This window comes from Colletotrichum graminicola, assembly GCF_000149035.1.
Source record: "Colletotrichum graminicola M1.001 genomic scaffold supercont1.20, whole genome shotgun sequence".
Lineage (NCBI taxonomy): Eukaryota > Fungi > Ascomycota > Sordariomycetes > Glomerellales > Glomerellaceae > Colletotrichum > Colletotrichum graminicola.
Genome location: NW_007361024.1, coordinates 86,019 through 109,199, shown reverse-complemented (window position 1 = coordinate 109,199; position 23,181 = coordinate 86,019). Strand labels below are relative to the sequence as shown.

The following is a 23,181-nucleotide window of genomic DNA, read 5'->3' as shown; positions in this document are numbered from 1 at the left end:
TAAGTTCACCTGGTCGCAAGCCAGTTGGAGCTGGACTACATTTTCGTTGTACAGTTCAACATATTTCTTCGAACTGCTCTGGTGGATTTAAACCTAGATGATATACTATTGCAAATAGCATTTTGCGTGCTTGAGGATGTCTCTGGATCTTTCTCGGTCAAGTAAACTAGGAGCTGAAGGTTTGCAGAGGCTCGTGCATGTGTTGATGTAATAGGCATTGCATAGCTTCATCTCCATATTCATTCTCCTAATTTTTCATCTACCTCGCCGTGGCTCTACTTGAGCTGAACATGAACAGGCGTGCCCTCAGAGGCACACTTGTAGATTGCCGATACGACAGCAAAGTTGAACTCGAGCCTGCTCCTGGAGAGAGCCACACTGTTACGACCTTCGACCAAGTCGACAAAAGAGAGCAAAGGACGTTGGTTCGCGTCTTCCCACCCAAAAGCAGGGAACTTCTCCTCCTTGTTCTGGACCTTTCCATTGACGTCCACAGAGTGTACGAGCCCAAAGCCTTCCTCCAACTCGTCGACTTCGTCCTTGTAATCAAAAGTCGGGACCCATTCCCACGTCAGGCCTCCAGCCGTGCCATCGACGTTCAGCGCAACCTGGGCGTCCCCGTGGAAGCCGCTTGCCCGTTCCCAGTCAAATGGAACGACCGCACCGTCCTGGAGCGTCAACGTCAACGAAGCGCCAGCGTGCGTCTCGACAGATATCGCGGGATCGGACGGGTTGGCACCGGTTTTCGGCGTGGCCATCCAGGCATGGTTGACCGTCACAGCGACGGGGCGAAGGACGTCGAAGAACATGGTGAAGTCGTAAACGCCCCAGTCGAAGATGATACCTCCACCGGATTTCTTCTTTTCCAGGAACCACCTGCTGGCAGGCTGGTACTCGATCCCAGCGCGGGATCGAGGCTGTCGATTGATGAAGCGGGCATGATAAACAGAGCCAATGCCACCCGTTTCAATCAACTGACGGGCGCGGTCCAAGGCCCCATTTCCCAAATAGCGGAAGCTGCACTCTCCAAAATAGCGTCCGGAAGCATCGCTGGCAGCCAGCATCTCGGCCATTTCCGTTGCGGATGTTGCGAGAGGCTTTTCGCAGAGGACATGACGGTTGGACCGAAAAGCGAGGAGCGTCGCTGCATGGTGCAAGTAAGGAGGCACAGCTACCACGACAATGTCGCGTTCTTGTCCTGGGGAGCTGGCAAGCATGACCTCTGCATCTTCATAGACGGTGGCATTGGGGAACTTGGCTAGCAATGCTTGTCGAGCATCTTCCGAGGGGTCGGCGGCAAACAACTGGGCATCAGGTCCCAGGCTTTCCGCCGCAACACCATGTCGCCACGCAATAGACCCAGCGCCGTACAGATAGACGCGCCACGGCACAGTTGTTGCGTTGACACCAGACATCGTAAAGAAACAGTATGTGTATTGGCGACAGAGTTGTTTGTCAGAGTGGACAGTAACGTAAAGTTAGTTTCCATTCAGTCATCTTGTTCAAGGGCGAGAGTCGACGGTGGGAATACAAGTTGAATTGTAGCGTACTCTCAACTGATCTTCCTCGCTAAATTGCCAGGATTCATCAAATCTGACCATTCGTATTCCTTCACAACCTTCCCCGCATTCCGGGCGTTACGCCGCCGCCCGCAAGGTCCGGCGATGACGGGCCGCCTGGCTCATGGAGTCGGCGATCAGAATTCCCTTGAGATGGCGACTGGAACCGGGTATTGTGAGTTCCACGACCAATTCGAGACATACGTTGCGATTGGTGGATGTTACTGATCGACCAGATGCAGAATGCACTTCATGCCAGATACAACAGACGGAATTGGGGTATAAGCCACGATAATGCAGCTTTCATTGCGCGTAGACTGTCAGAATCTTACAGGTATAAGCTTATGCAGGGCTCACTCATCCAAGTCTGTTTTCTGACAGCCTTGGACGGCCCGTTCGGCCGTGGTGTCACACCTGGACTTCGCTTGCTTTGATCCTTCGGATAAGTACGGTTGCTCGGCTCAATCCTTCGAGGTCGGGGGCGAGGGTCCAGGTTTCAGACCGATATCGAATGATCTAGGCCCAGGGCCAGAGGTGTTCGGCTTCAGTGGTGCAATTGATGTACTCGATGGTTGAAGAAGTTACTTATATGCTGTCAATACTGGGAGATCATCAAGACTTATTAGTTCCAAACTTGATCAGACTATTTGAAACAAAGATTTGATTCGATTAACTACCTGTCCGTCAATATGGGTGAGCTATCAAACAATAGTGAGCTGAGAAAGGTCCTCAAAGTCGGTATCATTGGCTTGGGAGAGGTTGCTCAGGTTTGTTTCGGTTCTCATGTCGTCTCACTCCTTGGAAGACAATATTGATAATTTCTCATCACAGGTGTCTCACATTCTAGTGCTGAACAATTTGTCCAGCTACTATGAAATCACTTACATTTGTGATGTGTCCCAGCAAGCTCTTGATCACTGTGTCAAGAAAGTTGCCGGTGGGACGCCCAAGACGACGTCGAGCCCCGAAGAGTTAATTTCCTCTCCTGACACCGACGTCATCGTAATCTGCAACGTAAACGCTTTCCACCCTGCACAGACGATCCTGGCTCTCCAGCACAACAAATATGTGTTTGTGGAGAAGCCGCTCGCGTTGAACTACCACGACCTGGATGCTATCATCGCTGCAGAGAAGACTTCGGAGGCGAAAGTCTTCGTCGGATACCAGAGACGATACGCTGAAGCCTTTGTAGACGCCTTGAAAGAGGTTGGAGGAATGAGCAAAATCGACTATATACGAGTCCGAGGTATGTGTGAAGATGGCATTCAAATTTCAAGGAAAAGTACCTGACAGTGGGGAAGATATCATTGGGCAAAACCGGTCTTTCGTGGGCCAGTCCGGCACATACCCAGTAAAGTACGCCGACTATTCCGTGGAAGAGGCTGCAGACATGCATTCGACCGAAGAAGAAATGGTAAAGGCAGCACTCGTTGATGAAATGGGAGTCACGGCAACACCAGAGTCGATGACAATGTTCAGGTTGTTCACTGGGTAAGTTGCGCCGCCGACCCACTTCCAAGTATGATCATCACTGGCTTCTAACACTCATCTCAAAGACTTGGTGTGCATGATTTCTCGGCTCTGCGCGAGATGGTCGGTATGCCCTCACGTGTTGTTGGTGCATCCCTCGGCTTGCCAATCTGGAATGTCCTATTCCAGTACCAGGACTTTCCCGTCATGTACGAGTCGGGCATCATTGATGTGCCCAGGTTCGACGCTCACCTCGAGATTTACTCTCGAGAGAAGATTGTGCGCGTCGACTACGATACGCCGTACGTCAAGGGTCTTCCTGTCACTATGACAATCAGAGAGAGGATCGAGAGTGCTAGAGGCGATGGCTACCAAGAGCGCACGATCAGGAAGACCTACGAGGACCCTTTCACTCTTGAGTTTTTGGAATTTCATTCTTGTGCAACGAAAAAGACAAGTCCGAAAACTTCGGCCATGGATTCCCGGGAAGACTTGGACTTGATAAAGATGATCATGCAGAGTGCCTATAACTGATATGGCCTTCATTGTGTAGCCTTCGAATCTATCCAATTGAAGGTTGAATAAAAAGACAAATTTGACTGGAGTTTTTCGAATGGTTGAAAGGTGATGAATCTAGTATATTTTCGAAGGATGGAAATTGTCAAGAATATTAGTTATCTCAGGTCTTGGGTCCGACACGCCGGCAAAAATATAATCGGTACCTAGTTCGAATCAGTGAGGCCAATGGATAGCCACGCACACGTAGTATTGGCCAAGTAATTTATAGTTGCAATCAATCTAATTCTTTGACGACCAGTAAGATTTGGCCCTAGTAAGCACGCGCTTAAGGATGTAGTAACGGTAGGTTCAATAAATCCACAATCCGATGATAGGATTTTATACCACGGGCCAATCCATAACGGCCCTTTCTATGTCTTACACATAGTCTACCTTGACGTTCGCCGGTCTAAGTTGACTATATGTAGCTGCGGTTTATACTTTCGGAATAGCTATTTCGAAAGGCCAAGTAAGGGGTTGATGTTGACGCGAACCTTGAAAGTCACCAGGCATACGAATACCTAAATGAAACGACTTAGACGCAATAATGTGTCGCATGCAATAGGACAAACAGAAAGCTGCTATTGTATCTAGCCCATCAACAGTAACGTAACAATATCTATATACACTTTCTATGGCTCCTGGTTATGCTAGAGGTACCAGTCTCTCAAAGCATTGCTGGGCACTGTTACACGTGTCGGGACTTTCCTCCTGTCTAAAGTGAGATGCACCAGACAGCTTTCAGAGAGAAAGAAGAGCGACTTTCACCGCCAAAAGCGACACAGCCTTATGGCTCTAGTGTGATGCTCGGCCTACTGTTGGATGGCGTAGAGGCCACTGTGTGGGAGCGGACGTGCACGTTCGCATGAAGTAAGTGTTGCCCTCAGTCTCCAGGTTATTATGGGAACCAATGGCAAGTCGGAGATGGTTTTCCGGAACAGCAAACCTAATAAGGGCGGGGAAATACCTATTACGACTGCATGGACTAGATCATAAATAATGGAAGTCGTTCTGCCAATTCTCCTCATCGTTACACTACGGTATTGATTGGATCTCTGTCGAAATCACATTTACGCACGAACATGGACACGCACAAGGCCGCAGTTTTGACAGTGAGTTGGTATCCGTATGTTGATTTCGTATGATGAATGACGAACATCCGTTTCTGTAGTCACCCCAGAGAACGGACGAAATCCCCACGTTCTCAGTGCGCGACGAACCGCGTCCTGTTCCGGGCGCCAACGAAGTCCTCGTACGCCTTTCCGCTACAGGGCTTTGCGGATCCGACTTGGGAATGGCGATGGGCCATTTCGGGCCGGTTGGAAATATCCTTGGACACGAGGGCGTTGGCCGCATCGCAGCATTGGGTTCCAACGTCGCCGCTCTCGATCAATCGGTCCAGGTTGGACAGCGAGTCGGGGTGGCTTGGACTCGCGATATCTGCAGCACATGCGAGACCTGCGTCGATCTCGTCAACGAGGGCGAAACACGATGTGAAAAATCACTCCACTCTGGCAAAGCTTACGACGGGACATTCGCCCAGTACACACTCGTTCCTCTCCGTTACTTAGCCCGGCTTCCGTCGCAGTTTGATGGGTTGCCCGACGAAGAGATTGCTCCGATCTTGTGTGGTGGCGTAACCGCATACAAGGCCATCAAGGGGTGCAACGTCACCCCAGGTCAATGGTTTGCTGTCTCAGGAGCGGGTGGCGGTGTCGGATCCCTGGCGGTAGCTTACGCCCACGCCATGGGCTATCGTGTGATTGCTGTTGACGCCGGCCCTGAAAAGGGCGAGATTTGCAAAGCCCAGGGAGCTGAACATTACATCGATGTCGCTACATCAGGCACTTTGGGTGAGAAAATAAGGCAAGCGACGGGAGGATATGGTGCAAAGGCGGTGGTTGTCACGGCTACGGCAACAGCCGCATATCAGGAGGCATACGAATTACTGGCTCCCTTTGGTACGCTGATGTGCGTGGGTATCCTGTCAGCTGAGGCTAGGGTCACATTCAACCCTCTCTGGCTCATCGCCAAGGGATGGAAGATACTGAGCTCATCTGTTGGGACCCGAGCGGATGTACTTGAGGCGTTGGAGTTCGTGAGGCGCCGTGCTGTAGTACCAAAAGTGCAAGTGGGAAGGCTTGAAGACATTCAGGACCTGGTTCAGGCCATGTACGCAGGTCAGGTAAGCTATTGTAACCTTTCCAAAAAAGTCAATCTTTCACTAATATCGACTTGACAGCTTAAAGGTAAGTGGGTTCTAAAGCTGGATTAGAGGTGGACCGAGAAGCGGCAATAACCAATTCAGAAATATTATACACAGAGCCATTGGACGGGAAGAGAACACAAGTAGCGATGAACCGACCCACCTTCAAACAAAAATGGCCGCAGTACGGATATCCCGCCGCTAAATCCCTTATAATCCTATATAATTCTGAATCTACCTTACACTTCTGTTACCAACACCCCACTATCCTTAAGTCTATAAGTCTATATACAAACCCTACCCAAAAGCTATAGAAACAAGCTTGCAAATGGGGCTTGCTAGGTAAAGTTTAGGTAAGTAATGGAAATATGGTCGGGATTAACCTGTTAGTAAGGGCAGCGGATCAATTTTAGCGGGAGAGGGCAACGGCGTATCGCAAAAAAAAAGAAAAAAGAAAGAAAAGAAAAAAAGAAAAAGAAAAGACAGATAGAGAGAACTAAAAGAGGCAAAACTAGTTTGCCTGTCAAAGTACAAAAGGTACCTAGGTCACCGTTGTCCTCTGTAACTTGACGGGCTGCTTTAGTATTATCCTTTGCAACTTGGCATAACCTTGTGAAACGACATTGTCGAACCCATCTGTAACCTGCAGGCTGCACCATACGCCGTACTCGAAATCCTACCTTGTGGGGAACCATTTGCACGACAAAACTCAAAACTTTAGCGCGAGCTGGGACTTCCCTGAGACTGGTACACAAGCGCGCTAGCTCGAGTCTAAGTCAGGAGAATCCTAGGACAGCCTAGTTCACGCATCTAGAAGCCATCAAAGTATTATATATCCAAGACTCTCTCATATTGGCATTGAATTCAAAGATATTATCGCCTTGACTCTCGCTGATTAGGCCGCCGATCAATTGCTCGAGACCAATGTTCAATGATGAGCGAATGTCTCGTATGTCATTCTGTCTGATACGGCAATCCTCATGTGTCACGTGTGAATATACCCGGACTCAGCATAGAAAGCTTTTATGCAGACACGCGAGCGAGAGAGAGCATGATCAATACATAGCCAGGGCCCGGCATTCTGATTATCCTGTGTGATGCCACGTTCGCCATGATCATGAACAAGGAGGCGTATACGATTGATCTTCAACACTGTAACACGCATCAACAATACGCATAGTGAGAGTGAGGCCTTGTGAAGCAGGTCTTAGCCAGATGTGGAAGTTCAACCCTCACTTCAGGGGGCGGGCTGTGACGGAAACCAGGCCGCAACTTTCCCAGGCCAAAGGCTCCGATGTTGGTTGTTCCAGCAGCGATAATGCTGGACGAGTCGCTTGTTTCGGTTCGGCAGTCGGGTGATATCCCATACTCGGGCGACTCATGAACTATGCGGGATCTTCAGCGCAGCCTGCCGGGCCTGTCACACGACGGTGCTTTGTGCTTTTCCCCGCGAAGTTCTCGCCCCTCTGCTGATTGCTGCTTCCTTGCGATTCTTAATCGCGGTCCAGGGCGATATGGTGTCTTCATAACGGACAAAACGACCTTTCGAGGTTTCACCCCCGATTGTGCGCACGAGCTCAATAGTGGGATCTGCCGACAATTCAGATGGTGCAGTTTTTCTTCTTCTTTCTTCTTTTTTCTTCTTCTTTTGTTTCTCTCCGAACCGACCGAGGTATGGTTACATTAGCATGATGCCGACTAGATTAGGAGCATTTAGTAATGAATGCCAACCGTCTTTGGCACTCTTGTCGACAGGGCACGGGCCTGTCGGCCGGACTCGGGCTTGGTTCGAATGCCGCGCGGCTGACTATAGTGGATGAAAATAATAGCATCATCGTTGCAGCAGGGCGAGTCTAGCAAGGCGCCGAAGTGACATGTAGGACCGGGGACCTGCTTATCGATGCGGAGGAAAGGATACCTAGGTAATGAACTCGGCTAGTGGAAGAGCGCATGAGCGGGACCCGGGACTCTTGCTTTCTATTCGTTGACGACGGTGGAACGAACGACTGCTTGCATGGATAGCCAGTGTTAGGTATGGACATGGTTGGAGGTCGTGCGTTCTCCGATGGTGCTTCGCACCATCGGCGCCCATTGAGACGCTGATCCACGTGCAATCCACCAGAGGCTCTTCTTTGTTCAGGTTCAGAGTATGGCTTTGACAAAAGTGTCCGAGTGTAGACTCCATAGGTGGACTCTCCGATGCGAGTTACTGCTTTTCGCCTTCTGGATCTAGCCTTGATCAGCAACCTTATCCTGTGTTTGTATACAACCAAGAGGATTCTTATCGACATTCAGGGGTTGAGCCGTTGGTCACCACGCCGTCAAAGTAGTATCTCTCCACATGCTCTGCATATTTGGGTTTCTTCAGCCACATCAGGCAAGCCTTGGCGCGGCACGACATATGTTTACGGCATGTCGCCGCCGGCCAACCTTGCAGTGTAATGATGACAAAGTACTCGGTATACGATCTAGACTCATCGAGGCCCCGAGCTCAGCTTTCGCCAAGTGACCCATTGCGGATGGTTCGGCGGGGGCACGCTATGTCTTCACGGCACGCCACCGTCGTCCGCCGGCCTTGAAGTGCAACAATCGTCGACTAGGTATGTGACCCATCGCGGGTGGTATGGCCGCATGCCCGGTGCCAAAGCATCCGAAGAGTCTCAAAACTTAAGCAGCCCTTGTGAAGCGAGGGGATCCTGTCCAACGCGAGGGTCCCGAAGCTTGCTAAGTTAACGGCAGACGCGCGCCCCGGACATCGGACGACAGTTCAGTCGGCACTGGGATACGCTTCCAAGGCGGTCCCGCCTTAAGGTGTCACAGGCACACAATGATTCTCGAACAGGGCCAATTCAGTCGACACCCTCACATTTCTGTGCATGTCTGCTCGGCTACGTCGGACTGCGTCTGCTACCGATCCTGAAATCTGACACACATCCCACGTGCAACACAGCCATGTCCACGGGCCTTGGGCAACACGGTGGGGTAAAATGCCGGGGACCGCCTTGTTGCAAAACGCCAAGTGTTAACGCACGAGACCCTGTCTTAACACGCATGGGATTTCATTCCTGGCCACCCTCTCTCTCACTTCCTCTTTCTTCCCTCTCTCCTTATTCTCTTCTCGAAGGAGGGCTGTTCCGTGTCGAGGCTCGACACCTTGAGTGGCATCTCTCAAATCTCCAATGCGTGCTTGCTATCTGCCTCGGTTGGTATCCTATCCGGAAAGTTGGCTATTGCACCTCTTTTAAGCCAATGTCAGTCATGGGCATTTGTCATCTTGGAGAGGCATTTTTTTGGGGGCCACCATTGCAATATAATTTCACTCTATTATCTAGTTTGTCCAGGTTCCGATGGCATCGCGGACGCCAATCGCGCAGTACCTAAATAGAATCCACAAGGTAGGGAGACCCACGTTCTTCAAGGGCTTAAGAACCCCATGACTCGCACACCATCCCTGTGACGCCATCCATGTTACGGACGCCAATACGGGGTAATACTGGTCAGTTCATGTTCTGGGGGCCGAGTGGGCAGCTTTGGTACTTCGTACGAACTCTGGTACAAGATGTGGCCCATTTCCCCCTCGACCACGAGGGTGCCGCGTGATACCAACCAACATCACTGGCGTGCGGGTTCACACAATGGTTTTCGATGCGGCAGTCGCAGCGGTCACCCTAACGGGTAGTGTTCTGTCATTCCTAGCAACGTCAGGTGTCTTGATATCTTTCATTCTCTACCATGACCAACAACGATCCTTCCGTCATGCCCTCGTTTTAAACCTAACGTTGGCTGGTAAGCCTCTCCTCGATGTCTTTGGTGTGAACATCGAGCTAACAGCCGCCGAAAGAGTTCATAAACTCTCTTGACAATAGCATATCCGGCATCATATACATAAAGAACAAAGAACTACTGCCCGGAACAGCATGTGTACTGAACGGCATGGTCGGCCAGCTCTCAGTGCAGGCATCTGATTTCTCCATACTCGCCATCGCCGTGGTTACCTTCCTCACAATTACTCGAAAGACATATATGCCGGACTCCTCAATCGTGAAAAAGGTCATCATCTGCCTCTCGATTTGGATTGTTCCCATTGCCACAAGTGTAGCAGCGACCGTAATGGGCACTATACAGCCCGTCAGTGGGAACTGGTGCTGGATAACACAAGACCGAACCGACCTTCGATACGGATTAGCTCACGGCTGGCGTTTCGCAATAATCTTTACCACGATATTTATCTACATGTACGTTTGGTGGTTCCTCGGTCGACACTTCCGCTCCATGGTCACTACATCCGACGGGCTATACGAAAGCGGCAACTCGACCGGCCTCGTTGCATCCGTAATCCACAAGAAGAATGGTTTCGAGGTTATGCATGGGCAAGATTTGGAGATGGACGAGTTTGAACGACTGAAACCGCTCGTCAGTGAACCGCCGCTTACTCCGCGGACCCCGTCGATTCCACATCCTACAGCTCAAGCATTCAGAAAACCAAGTCTTGTCGGCAACCAAGACGATAAGGCGGGACAACTCGCCAGGCCATCAGTGTCATCTGTATCGACGCACTTGCTCGACGACAAAACGGATGAAGAGCCGAAACGAAAGATGTCATCAAGAATCTCGCGTTTCGATGACGACGACCTGGATATGACCCAAGCCTCCGAGGCCAGGTTCTCGTATTTGGAGCAGGAGGACAAACTGAACCGAAGTGCTGCCGGCGGGCCATCTCATCTCCATCAAGACATGCCGCCTCCCGTGGCAACACGATTTTCTCGCTACGGCAAGAGCTCATTCAGTTTCGGCTCCAGCAACAAGATCAACACAAGCAGAGACTCTACTGTATTGTGGAATCTACCGGCCCCTCAAGATCTTCGCTCGCGGGATTTCCCTGTGAGCCCCGGCCTCCAAAATGTACAGAACAAGCCCGCTCATCCGAACGTGACCGCCACAATGATGAGCGACTTTCCCGTCCGGAGACAAACAAGAAAGATCGAGCGCGAAATCAAGCGCATGATGTGGCTCAACGCGTACCCGATCATGTACGTGGTGCTCTGGATCCCCGGCCTCGTCAACAGGTTGATGGAGGCGTCGGGAAACAGCTCGCAAAGCAGAGTTCTGCAAGCGTTGCAAAGCTCAAGTCAGTACATTGGCTTCGCAAACGCCATCACCTATGGCTTCAACCAGCACCTGCGACATAGGATAAAGGGTGATCTATTCAGATGGTTACGCGGGAAATAACGGCCGCGTAAGCCAGCTGCGCGGGATGAGTAATGAATGGGATGAGATAATAAAACATAGAATACCCTATTGTTTAGTCAATATCGAAGATTGGATATTTTGGCCGCATGTCGAGCTTTTCACGACCAGACGAATGCATTATGATAATGGCCACTGTCTTTCAGAGCACGATCGACCGATCAGAAGCTGATGCCAAGCTTTGTGGTGACTTTTGAAGATTGGTTGCCAAATCTAGAAATCAAGCATTCGGCAGGCCAGATGTAGATAACCTTGACATGTTCCTTTGCTTGGTCGCATGCTGCCAGCATCCATCATCTCTGCCGGTTCTTGCCTCGCACGAACCTTCCAGGAGGTAGGAGATTCGATTGCTGCTCGCTTCAGGGTCCCTAAAAGCCTCTATGAAGTATCCCTTCTCTTCGTTTGGGATCAAGCCGAGCTTGTCGATGACCTCTTGCGTCGTGCGCTTCTCGACTGGGCATGGTTTCTCCTGCGCTGTCGGAGTAGCCTGCGCCATGAAGGCGAAGATGCCGCCTGCTTTGGTATAAGATGAGAAACCCATCCTCCTTCGTCTGTGTTTTCTCCGGGATATTCAGGACTAATTATCGATAGACGACTTATTATATGGGATGCTGTCAGCTTTGGGCATAAGCACTAGGTTGATCAGGTGACGAGAGAGACTGGCCGGCTTCTTTCTGTCCTCAGGTTGGGAGATCCGTCAGCAAAATCGACAATTCAATCGAATTCTGTCTCGATGTAGCAACATACACCAAGCCGGTTCAGTTCTAACCGATGCGGAGGAGCGTAACAGCAGGGCTCCAAGTTGGTATACAGTCAGACCAGACTCATGTGTAGTTCTTGACAGCCCAAATTCATGCCTTTTTGGCTTACAGGCATAAAACACCATGGTGCAGTAGCTTTCGGCCTTGAACAGCATTACCGCTGGGTTTGCTGAGTTGCACTGAATGTTATCTTGACTGCATACTTCAAGAAGAAGACTTCGGTCAGACCTGGATGTGCAGATAGTTCGTAGAAAGGCGTCATTCAGGTATCCAGGGTTGAGATATCCGTCGGGTATCTGAGATATGATCTATCAAACTCTTGCAGTCCTCTTTTGATCTGTGGCAATAAGTTTGACCCATAGGGCTCACCTCTTCTGAGCCGGGCAATGAGTACACGTCGACTACATCTGGCGTCCAGGTCGTTTGAGACAATCTCAGTTACAGCAGGGCATCTATTCGATGGGAAACCAAGGATTATGAGGATGAGTCACCAGTGAATATGAATTTCCGCCATATTTGTAGGCATGCGGTATATCCCGTCGAAGGCGACGTTCCCTCATACTCACATACACCTTGTCCAGCTTGGCATTTGATATATTAAACTTGGAAAAGAAAATAGGAAGCCGGACGGAAGATGCAGTTTAAGACTCACAAAGCATGCGGCAATGGATCCATGGTAGTACTTGAACATGTCAGTCAGTATTCAAAGCTTTGCGGGGAACCGGATAGATACGTCACACGATAATCAACTGATGCGCCACCTCCTTCTGGTGTCACGCTCATCAGCGTTGTTCGCTGATTACTGCTAGGAAGAGCAGCATGAGCCTCCATCTGAGCGTAGCCATACAATACTACAAGAGTGATAGAGTAAGGCCTGTGATCACTGCACAGATGATTCGAGTTCTCTGGCTTAGCGTGCGTCTTGACATGGAGTTGGTGATGCGTAAGCGATGCCATGGTTGCCACCAAACAGCTCGCCAGCTTCTTATTCTGCAGAGCCCCGTTGGCATTCGGATTGATCCTATCTTTGCCGCTCGCGTCGGTTGCTTGCCCATATTCTTGTCCACAAATCGAGACGATAAGTGAAATCCTCCATGTCCCTATCTTCCCTACGCGAAAGTGCACGTTCGTTGTGTTCTGCTGTCTCTTAGACGCAGTCATGAAACGATGTCACAACGCGCATCAGCTGAGCCACTGTCAAACTTCGGATGATGGCTTCGTATATAATTGCGCGTTACTGGAGAAAAGTCGTTGAGTGCTACGCGCTGAATCTGCAATACGCTTCATAGTGCTTCGACATAAAAAATGGCAGCCGAAGTTGTAGCCAGATTTTGCATGCTCGCGGTCTCTGTAACGGGGCTTTCAGACCAGTTCCCATCACTGTGTCGGCGGCAGAGCAATAACAAAGCTTCAGGGCCGTTGAGCTTTAGCAACGACGGCACTTTCAAAATATCCATCTTTGAAGACCTTCACTTTGGAGAGAGTAAGAGTGTCGCTTTCTCGGGGCGGTTCCGACCTAGATGGGATTCGATACTGACAATACGTCTCTGTAGATGCCTGGGAGGCATGGGGGCCTGCGGCGGACATCAAGACTGTCAAGGTTATCAAAAAGGTGCTCGACGATGCCAAGCCGGACCTGGTGGTGTTGAACGGCGACCTCATTACCGGCGACAACGCGTACTTGGAAAACGCCACGTTTGTCCTCGACCAGCTTGTCAAACCAATGGTCGACCGCGGCCTCCCCTGGGCCAGCACCTATGGTAACCACGACTACCAACTGAACTTGACAGGAAGCGACATCCTCGCGAGAGAGAAACAATGGCCCAACTCCCGTACGCAAAAGATGGTCTCCGACGGCAACTCGGGCGTCTCCAACTATTACCTCCCGGTCTACCCCTCCGATTGCGTCAAGGACGATTGCACGCCCGAGGTCATTCTCTGGTTCTTCGACAGCAGAGGCGGCTTTCAGTATATGCAGACCAAGCCTGACAGGTCGACGGCGCTGGTTGGACAGCAGAACTGGGTCGACGAGAGCGTGGTCAACTGGTTCAAGTCGAAGAACTCGGACCTCAACAAGCAGCATAACAAGGACATTCCTGGCGTCGCCTTTGTGCACATCCCGCCCAAAGCCTCAAAGGCCATACAATCGCAAGGGATCGACCCGGAGAAGAACCCCGGTATCAACGACGACAGCCCGCTGTCGCACCAGGCCGAGGGCTGGTGCAAAGACGGCAGCCAGAAGGGCAGCTGCGACTACGGCGGCCAAGACGTCGCGTTCATGAAGGCGGTCGCCGAGAGCCCTGGGATGACGGGCGTCTTCAGCGGCCACGACCACGGCAACAGCTGGTGCACCAAGTGGAAAGGCAAGGTCGGGGATGTCGCGATCGACGGCAAGGGCGTGAATCTGTGTTTCGGCCAGCGTACCGGCTACGGCGGGTACGGCACGTGGATTCGCGGTTCGAGGCAGCTCGTCTTGACGCGGGACATGTTGGCCAGGGGCGAGCTCGACACTTCCATCCGATTGGAATCCGGCGACGTTGTGGGCTCGGTGACATTGAACTCTACTTACGGCGATGACAAGTACCCTGTCACCCCCGATGATAGGACTTGACCGCAAGGGCAATGGACGTATGCCGAGTGTCCCCCTTCCGTCTACTCTTGGGCTTGCGACCCTCAAAGATACCTAGTCCCGGATGTCTATGAGATTGGAAATTTAGTGAGAAGATACCCCCCCGCCTGTCTATAGTATCCGATAATTTACGTAATACTTCCTTGTGCACTTTTGGCTTTGATGATTTGCATTGAATGAATGTTTACGGATACAGTTAGCTGTTTGAAAGTTAATATAGTAGAGTGGAACTCTGTAGTACGAAGAACACACATCCTAATCATGTTCTAACAATAGTTCTGCGCCATACCACACGCTATCTTTCCTGATTCGTCATCTCAAGTGAGTCATGCGTTTAGTAGTGGTGCAAGGGGGAAGAGTCACAGTACTTGATTAGATTGCGGTATTCTTTACTATAAGTATATCTATACTCTAGGTACTAGAATAGTATTCATTACATAGTAACAAACACGTCGACTACGCAAAGGAAAGAAATCAGCTTTAGCGATATAGAACACAAACAATGAGTAAGGCAAAAGAAAAGGATAGAAAGGGTGGAAAAAGCATATATATGCAAAAGATTTTGACCAGCCTGGGGGTCGAACCCAGAATCTCCTGATTGCACACAACTTCAGATCTCTAGATGGAGATCCGGGAGTCGTAGTCAGACGCCTTGCCATTGGGCCAACCGGCCGGGTTGGAGAGAGTTCCACGTGTGGAACCGTTATTGAGAAAGCGGGGAGAAATTGACACCCAACATCGCTTCGGTCTTTGCTTTGGTATAGGCGGGATTCATGGAGGGCCTGGGTGGGCCAACCGGCCAGACAATTCACAACACCTTTGCTGTCCGTCAGTACAAGATTGACTGGAACAGGAGGATATGTATCGTGTCTATCCGTATATGCCGATAATGCCTGTCGTTCTCTGTCACAACAAAACACCCCTGAGCTGGCTCGGCTGGGTTCCCCCCTTGTCACCACCAACGCGGTGTCGGTTTGGAGTGCAGAGTTCCAAGACAACAAGTTCCCGTCACCGCCACCCCCTTGCGGCGCCAGTTGGGAAGAGGGGTTCTGTCGTTCGCACCCGCTGATCAGATGAAGAGTATCCGTAGCCTGGGCTGGTACCGAAAAGAGCCTTTCGATACCATTGGCCGACAGCTTCTCAAATAAGCCTCAGCTGTTGGTTGTGCTACCTACATAGGTAGTACAAGATGGGGTTCAACGTGAACCGCTTTTTTTACAACGGTCCACCAACAGTCGGACCGGGCGATGGATCCTGACATTGTTGTACTAGCCAGATGGGTTTCGTAGGGCTCCTTTCCAACGCTATTGGGTCACGATGCCGCTTTCCTGTTCGCCTCATACCGTCAGCGTCGCCAGCGACTGCTACTACTGGTGCGAACTGCCGGCCTACAGCGAGCTTGCTTTGTGTCTGGTCCGGCACGGGATGGAACCTGGGATCGTCGGGCTACACATGGGTAGTGCGGCGGGCCCGATGGCTGGACGGAAGCTGGTGGGACTCGTGGCATGGGCGCCACTCTTTGCGATCGCACTGCACTTATAGGTCGGTTTCGGGGGTGGTGGCGAAAGCAAGGAACCATGCGGGAGAGGGCGGCTTGCACGGAATATTACTCGTCAGGCGACAGACAATACGGCCGCCGCCAGGGGTTGGCGGCTTAGTGTCAAGTTGACTCGAGAAGGTGTAACGTGCCAAAGGGATAGGTCCGTTTACCTACATACACCAAGGCCAAAGGGTTTCATGAGCCGGACTCATACATAGATTACAGATATGGCTCAATAGGGGCGGCCCTGTGGGATGCGAAACAGCCGCTGACGACAACGGGTTATCAACTTTGGAACTACAAAGGCCTCTTGTAGAAAGCCGGTATTGATGGTATGCACACTTGAACACTTCATGTAGGCAACAGACGTCGCAATATTGACTTTTCATTCCGGTTTATGCTTGACCAGGTAGATCCAGACTTGTGTAACAACCGCTAATGCCAACAGACAGTGAAGCATACATACCCCTGCTAGCTGGGTTCAGAAAAGCCCCAATCTCTTCAAAATAAACTCGACTACCCGTCTTCTTGTTTGCCCCGACCTTCCCACCTGTTCCTCCCCCGCACCACACCTATTTGGATTCCCCAAGCCACGAACCCGACAGTTTGGATCGAGCTAAAATCCCGCCGCTCGGGTTCCTCGTTTCTTGCTGATGCTGCTGCGGCTGCTGCTGCTGCTGTTGCTGCGCAGGGGAAGTGATGGACAGCGATGGTACTGAGCGGCCCTGAGAACGAGGCGAACCCGCCAAGGGTTTCCCCGTCTGCCGTGTGCACTCTTGACGGGATATGGCTGACTGTATACAAGATGCAGACTTGGACGCCATGGAATTTGACCATGATTCTGACCGTGACTCGGGGATTGACGAGGTATGCCGCCGGGGATCGGATGTAGCTCCCCTCCCCCGCCGCTGGACTAACAGTTCACCGTCCGTAGGGAACTGGGCAGCCCGACCTGCTCTCGTTAACGCCAAGCATCGTCGATTACCAGTTGGAAAACGGCAGATCATACCATTCCGTGAGCCAAGGCAGTTGAGTCATCCATCCACCGAGTCGCAGTCGTAGCGTGTACGCACCCTACTAACCAGCGAACAGAATACGCTTATCCGAATGACGATGTAGATCCCCCCCCCCCCCCGATTAACCTGTGACGGGCCCCTTGAAACTTGTTAATCTGACAGTTTCTTCCAGCAAGAACTCACGCGCTACGGTACGTGGGGACAGAATCCACGTGCGCGTTCCCCCCTAAGGCAGCTCCGAAGACGCTTACACGGATTAGATCTTCAGCACCACATCTGGCTGTTGACATTAGATGGAGAACTAGGCACAAGTCCCGGGCGACACACGGCAAAGAGGGTGCTTGATTTAGGCACAGGGACTGGTATTTGGGCTATCGACTTTGGTGAGTCCGAAGCCGGTACCGCCCGCGCCCGTTGTTCGAACTAACACGCATCGCATCGCTAGCTGACGCACATCCTAGCGCCGAAGTAAGGGTGTCCTTTTTTTTTTTCGGTGCTTTTTCGGGGGGGGGGGGGGGGGGGGGAAGAGAAAGAAAGAAGGAAATAAACTGACATATCCCAAGGTTATCGGTGTGGACTTGAGTGCTATCCAGCCCGAACTGTGTGTTCTATATCGGATAATTCGCATGCTTCTCTAGCTAACGTGCGTTAACATGCAGATTACCTGCAAATTGCAGTTTCGAGATAGACGACCTTGAGCTCGACTGGGAATGGAACCAACCCTTCGACTATATTTTCTGCCGCTCTGCGGGCGGCGCCTGGTCGAATTTCCGGTCCATCATCAAGAAGGCCTTCGAGTAAGCTGTCAAGCCTGTCTCCTGTTTCTTCCACCCTGGTTCTATCCGCCTGGGTGGCACTTCGCCTGGCGGCATCCTTCAAGTCTGCCGACACGAGTACAGCTGACGCTGGCCACAGCAACCTGGAGCCGGGCGGGTATTTCGAGATCCAAGACCTGGAGCTCCCTTCGGCCTGCGACGACGGCACGGTGCCGCCGACGGCGGCCCTGTGCCGCTGGCAGCACGCGCTCGTGGCCGCTTCCAACGCCATCGGCCGCCCCATCAACTACGCGCCCTTCTGCCTGGACCATCTCCGAGACGTCGGCTTCGTCAACGTCCACCGCCAGATCTTCAAATGGCCGTTCAACAACTGGCCGGAAGACCCGAAGCTGAGGGAGATCGGCCGCTGGAACTGCGCGAACCTGGACATGGGCCTCGAGGGCTTCTCCATGGCGCTGATGACGCGGGTCAACGGGTGGACCCGCGAAGCCGTCGAGGAGTTGTGCGAGGAAGTCAAGCGCGAGGTCAAGGACACGAGATTACACGCCTATTGGAGACAGTGAGTTTTCTTTGGTTTTTCTTTCTTTTTTTTTTCACTTTCTGACTTCTTCGCTTGCATTTTGGGCAAAGCACTAACTCTCATCGTCAGACATGTTATTTACGCAAGAAAACCCGGTGGAGCACCAGCTTGAGTGACCAGAATATTCATCATACCTCCCTTGGAGGATACACATCATGAGTTGATGCAATACCCGTAACGAAACCAAAGGAATGTACATAAGCCGGCCGAGTCCAACCAGCAAAAGTGCCAGTGGTTCTTTCTTATAGACGAAAAGTTTCTCATCGTATCTGTTGCGGCTGGGGTGAATGTGTTCAACATCTTGCCTGCCTACTCGTCAACACCTAACAGCTACACCGGAAGGATCAGATCGCAGTCCCGGCATACCCAGAAGCACGGGACTTGAACACCCATCCTTCAGCAATGTGTTACCGGCCAGCATAGCCGTACGCGTATCAGTTACTTGGCACTTGAAATGCAATATGAAAAAAGCCCTCTGACTCCCCATACTCGACGGTCAGGCGGTCCGTAGTCCTCTTTGTTATTCGACTTTGGTTGGATGCCGAAGCTGTACCCGCACGGCGCCCTTCAAGCGCAGCCGATCACACATGGAGGCCGAGCCGCTCAAGCCGCTGCCCTGAATGCGGTTAAACTCAACTCCAAGCACAAATCCCGTGCGCTCTCTCTCCAGGGGTGCTGGAGCGTGGGCTGGGTAGATTCCCGAGTAAGCGTTCGGCATCGTTGGTGTCGGGGGTAGGGAGGGGAAGGAAGGGAACGGGAGCAGTGAGAAGGGGACTCAAAAGGAGGAGAGCATATATTGATGGGCGAAGACGCGCTGATCTCGAGCGTGAGGCCGACGCCCGTCGTCACCCACGTGGAGAGGGCGCACGGAGGCGGTCTGTGAAAAAGGCCGTTGTAGTACTTCGCCTCGTACCGGAGGCCCTTCTGTTCCATGGAGCTGTCCTTGTAATTGTGCAGCTCCACGTGGAGGTGAATCTTCCTGACGAACTGTGTCCGGCTGCTCGTCACTCATTACTTCCTGAAGAGGACGATGCCATGCCTGGACGACAGCAGCAACGAAGAGAAGTTTTACCTCTCCAAAAGAAAAAAAAAACAAGTCCTATCACACATCCGCTGGGCCAGGCCGGCTTCGCTGCAGCTGCCACAGCGCGGACCCGATCTCGGCGCGGCGCTTTGGCACTCGGAGCAAGACCACATGTTCTAGAACCATCAACCGAATTTCTGTGGGCAGACTTCTCCATCCCATAGTTGAAGGCTTTACTTTCGGCTTCTTGTCAGCCGTCGCTATGATGTTGGGTTGGAGGGGGTCCGGAGACGGGGCTTAGATCGGCATACTACGTGGACGTGGTGGCATTTTCGCCGATGATAGATGCCTTGAGAGGACGAAAACTGTTCTTGGTTTGGGTGAGTATTTCCGCCATCCGAGATCGGATGCGATGGAAAAGATGTGGCTGATGTTGATGTAGGAGTAACTTGTCATGTTCGTCTCTGTTCGGTCTCGCAAGTCTATATATGTATATCCGCTCCCGAGCCGTAAGACCTTTTCCCCAAGATTGGGACGGGTTATGCATGAACCAAGTTCGACGAAGCCTTGGTATGGCGCAGAGGAGGCCAAAAGAGTCGTGAGATATCCACCTTTCAGCTAGGGAAGAAAAACGTATTTTGATGCCTCGTACGGAAATCCACCATACTTCTTATCGTCAATGGCTCGATGTATTGATCTTTCATATCCATGTAGCGCCTAAACCAGAAACACGGTAGTTGTACTATATACAGATAAATGTTTAAAGTGATTAGAGCCTCCGTAAAGATGCGCTGTTCCTTCTCAGTAGTACAAGCACGCTGTCCATCATACATGGTCATCTCACCACGTTCCCAATCCCAAAATACGGACTACTCGTCACGTCCGGCCCACCCTGACCCTGCTCAACATGGCGCCGCGTTTGGCAGACAAGTTCTGGCCGAGTTTTTCCCAGGGCTCGTTGCCGATGTCGTAAGGCTGGAGAGCCGCCATGGACTGGACCTTTTGGGTGACGGCGTCGGTGCTGAAGGCGGTGGCCGTGACGGGCACGGCTCTCCACCTTTCATCCATCGGGTCGGCGAACGAGGTCTCGTTGTAGCCAAAGTCGGCCAGCGACGACACGTTGAAGGCGGCCATCATCTCGTGGTCTTCGTGGATCATGTTGTGGCAGTGGAACATGTAGACGCCATCCCACGGGGCGTAGTGGGCCTCGACGCGGACGACCTCGCCGGGGCCGAGCCAGACGACGTCCTTGAGGCCGGCGGCCTCGTACGGGAGGACGGTGTTCCTCGCCCCGGTGCGGCTGAGGATGCGGAAGTCGACGAGGTGCACGTGGATGGGGTGCACGCCGCCGCCGCCGTTCTCGAACTCCCAGATCTCGACAGTGCCGCGGGGCACCTTGGCGAGGACGCGGTTCTCGACGTCGCTGAAGCCGACGCCGTTGATCTTCCACTGGCCGTTTTTCTGGTGGAACAGGAACCGGCGGTCGACGCCGTCGCCCTTGGGCGGCGGGAAGGGGACGTCGCGCAGCTTGGCGGGGACGACGGAGTTGTCGGCCACGACGCCCTCCCCGACCACGAAGCGCATGACCTGGTCGGTGGGGCCGTAGTCCTTGTCCTCCCCGACACGCCTCTGGCTCAGGAGCGTGACGTTCCGCCCCGCGTGCTGGGAGAAGTCGAAGACCACCTCCCACCGCTCCGCCATGGAGATGGCGAGCGTGCTCGCGGTGACGGGGCTCTCGAGGAGACCGGAGTCGGAGGCGACGACCTGGAAGGGGACTTCGCCCTCGCCGGCCTCGCTCTGGAAGTAGAGGATGAAGGACCGGGAGATGGCGGCGTTGAGGAAGCGGAGGCGGTACTTGCGGGGCTCGACCTGGAAGAAAGGCCACGGCTGGCCGTTGACGTGGACGACGTCACCAAAGAGGCTTTCCCTCTCGTGAGCAGGGGAGGTCGGGGTGCCGTCGCGACCGTACTGCTTGGAGGTCAATATCAGGGGGATGTCGCTCACGCCGTAGCCGCTGGGCAGACCCAGCGCCTCCTCGGCGGGATCCTGGACAATGTAGGCGCCGGCCTGGCCGAAATAGGCGTTGATCGAGGTCTCGACGTATCTCTGTTAGCCCGAGGCGCCGAGTTCACCAAGGGAGGGGGCCGGATTCTTACGATTTCCATGGCGTGGTCATGGTACCACAGTTGACGGGCGCTCTCGCTATTGGGGTAATAGTAGTCTTTGTACTGTCCTGGGAAGATCCTGTCCTCGGCCCATCCATCCCAGGGCGCCCTCTAGAAGGCCGTTAGAAAAGGTTTGCTGTAATTCAGAGCAACTATTAGGTGATCCGGTACTCACAGTCGGCGACCCGTGAAGGTGCACAGCACTCGGCAAAAAGGCCTTGTTGGTAAACCTGACGACCGTCTCACGGCCCCTGGTGACCATGAAAGTCGGGCCGGGGGACATTCCGTCGTAGCCAACCAGGGAGGCTGGACCTCTGTCGGGGTAGATCTGTTGCTTGAAGGGCATGATGTCGACCTCGTAGTAGTCAATTGGCTTGTTCGTGACCGGGTTGTTGACCGACCTGGCATGCTGTCAACACTTGTCCATCGTCGGCCCGTTTGCTCGACCAGGAGTGAACCCTTACATCTTGGGCTGCTTCAACGGTGGGATGGGCATAGGAAACTGGTAGATGTATCGGTACTCAGGGCTAAGCCAGTCGCCGGCCGATGACGCCTCCAGAAGCGCCATCGCGGCCACCAGGTGAGAAGCCCGCAAGAGCATATTATCGGCAAAGGTCGAGAAGACTGGAAACAAGGAACAGGACACACACAGTTCGAAGGACGATATTTTCCTGACGGGAGCCCCTACACGTTGCTTGGAGTGACATGGCCGATCTATATACGGGTTTCGTTTGTCGCGGAATCCCATAAACTCTGCGTCTCGTATACCCACCCGGAAAGCGTCCACCCGAGTGGTCCCACATGGTCTTCCAAACCGCTGCCGCCTTGTCGTTCTCCCCAGCCCAAGCAGTTGGAAGCCGAACATGACCGGAGCCTGGGAGGTCTGGATGCGACCTGTGGGCTGTGGCTCAGATGACTCGGGGGAAGGGCGTAGGATCAGGATGGGTCCAGGGGTAAGTAAGAGTTCAAGAACCTTGGGCTTACCGTCGTCCGGTGTTGGACAAACGTTACATAAGTGGTCAGCACGTATCCCGAAAGCTAGCTGCTCCCGCAGGAACCAAGGTATGTCGGCCATGTCCGCGGTGGCCTCGGCTACATAGCTATTGGAGGGGGGCTCAGCACCGCCAAGCTCCTGACGCGGGACGGCGGTGACCTCGAGCGAGCGGTTCGGCTGGAGGACCGCCGGAGCGGTGCTGGCGATTGCAGCCAGCTTGTTCCTCCTTCTTTCCATCTCAAAAAGGGGCTAGTGGTGGAGCGAGATAGATGCCTTGGAGGACCATGTGGGATGTTCAACACTAGCAGATTCTAACGTCTCGAGAGATGACCGGGGGAGTACTGTGAAGTACAAAGCGCGGCTCTGAATTGCACGCGCGCGCGCACTTTGGCCAATCCGAAAAAGGGGCGCGGTATGACGCATTTTCTCCTTTTTAAGGTGGAGGGCTGCATGCTGTTGTAGTAACATGGACTGCCAAGTCGCGGCGCTGAGAACGTGTCATGGCCCACGGACGTTCGTATTGCTCTCCAGGGGAGAACGTGGCAGAGCGAGCCGTGCGATCGGTTGCGACTTGCGAGGGGCAAAGAATGCATTCGGGGACCTCGGCTTGAAAATGGCGAGTTTATATCGCAATTGTCACGTCGTTGTCATGGTCT

The 23,181-nt window shown here is 52.7% G+C and overlaps 8 protein-coding genes and 1 non-coding gene across 9 annotated transcripts; 5 read left to right on the top strand and 4 right to left on the bottom strand.

The window, feature by feature from the left end:
• Positions 1 to 275: 275 nt before the first annotated feature.
• On the bottom strand, positions 276 to 1,415 carry GLRG_05712 (oxidoreductase family protein; the record flags this gene model as incomplete). The annotated part of the gene is made up of 1 exon (XM_008096397.1): positions 276 to 1,415. The coding sequence occupies one exon, from the start codon at positions 1,413 to 1,415 to the stop codon at positions 276 to 278; it is 1,140 nt and encodes a 379-aa protein (XP_008094588.1).
• An 833-nt stretch (positions 1,416 to 2,248) lies between these two features.
• Positions 2,249 to 3,563, top strand: GLRG_05711 (oxidoreductase family protein; the record flags this gene model as incomplete). Its single annotated transcript, XM_008096396.1, has 4 exons — positions 2,249 to 2,326; positions 2,391 to 2,805; positions 2,861 to 3,050; positions 3,116 to 3,563. The coding sequence occupies 4 exons, from the start codon at positions 2,249 to 2,251 to the stop codon at positions 3,561 to 3,563; spliced, it is 1,131 nt and encodes a 376-aa protein (XP_008094587.1).
• A 1,106-nt stretch (positions 3,564 to 4,669) lies between these two features.
• GLRG_05710 (zinc-binding dehydrogenase) lies at positions 4,670 to 5,862 on the top strand (the record flags this gene model as incomplete). Its single annotated transcript, XM_008096395.1, has 3 exons — positions 4,670 to 4,699; positions 4,759 to 5,772; positions 5,830 to 5,862. 3 exons carry the CDS (start codon positions 4,670 to 4,672, stop codon positions 5,860 to 5,862), a joined length of 1,077 nt encoding a protein of 358 aa, XP_008094586.1.
• A 3,566-nt stretch (positions 5,863 to 9,428) lies between these two features.
• GLRG_05709 (uncharacterized protein) lies at positions 9,429 to 11,022 on the top strand (the record flags this gene model as incomplete). Its single annotated transcript, XM_008096394.1, has 2 exons — positions 9,429 to 9,579; positions 9,635 to 11,022. The coding sequence occupies 2 exons, from the start codon at positions 9,429 to 9,431 to the stop codon at positions 11,020 to 11,022; spliced, it is 1,539 nt and encodes a 512-aa protein (XP_008094585.1).
• Positions 11,023 to 11,201: 179 nt separating this feature from the next.
• Positions 11,202 to 11,536, bottom strand: GLRG_05708 (uncharacterized protein; the record flags this gene model as incomplete). The annotated part of the gene is made up of 2 exons (XM_008096393.1): positions 11,202 to 11,320; positions 11,365 to 11,536. The coding sequence occupies 2 exons, from the start codon at positions 11,534 to 11,536 to the stop codon at positions 11,202 to 11,204; spliced, it is 291 nt and encodes a 96-aa protein (XP_008094584.1).
• A 1,570-nt stretch (positions 11,537 to 13,106) lies between these two features.
• GLRG_05707 (calcineurin-like phosphoesterase) lies at positions 13,107 to 14,412 on the top strand (the record flags this gene model as incomplete). Its single annotated transcript, XM_008096392.1, has 2 exons — positions 13,107 to 13,284; positions 13,355 to 14,412. 2 exons carry the CDS (start codon positions 13,107 to 13,109, stop codon positions 14,410 to 14,412), a joined length of 1,236 nt encoding a protein of 411 aa, XP_008094583.1.
• Positions 14,413 to 14,993: 581 nt separating this feature from the next.
• GLRG_13144 lies at positions 14,994 to 15,103 on the bottom strand. Its single transcript has one exon. It is a non-coding gene; the product is annotated as a tRNA-Arg (tRNA).
• Positions 15,104 to 16,792: 1,689 nt separating this feature from the next.
• On the top strand, positions 16,793 to 18,325 carry GLRG_05706 (methyltransferase domain-containing protein; the record flags this gene model as incomplete). The annotated part of the gene is made up of 8 exons (XM_008096391.1): positions 16,793 to 16,837; positions 16,905 to 16,985; positions 17,159 to 17,177; positions 17,247 to 17,369; positions 17,432 to 17,454; positions 17,550 to 17,587; positions 17,646 to 17,783; positions 17,902 to 18,325. The coding sequence occupies 8 exons, from the start codon at positions 16,793 to 16,795 to the stop codon at positions 18,323 to 18,325; spliced, it is 891 nt and encodes a 296-aa protein (XP_008094582.1).
• A 1,917-nt stretch (positions 18,326 to 20,242) lies between these two features.
• On the bottom strand, positions 20,243 to 22,132 carry GLRG_05705 (multicopper oxidase; the record flags this gene model as incomplete). The annotated part of the gene is made up of 4 exons (XM_008096390.1): positions 20,243 to 21,460; positions 21,523 to 21,642; positions 21,707 to 21,932; positions 21,996 to 22,132. The coding sequence occupies 4 exons, from the start codon at positions 22,130 to 22,132 to the stop codon at positions 20,243 to 20,245; spliced, it is 1,701 nt and encodes a 566-aa protein (XP_008094581.1).
• Positions 22,133 to 23,181: the final 1,049 nt, after the last annotated feature.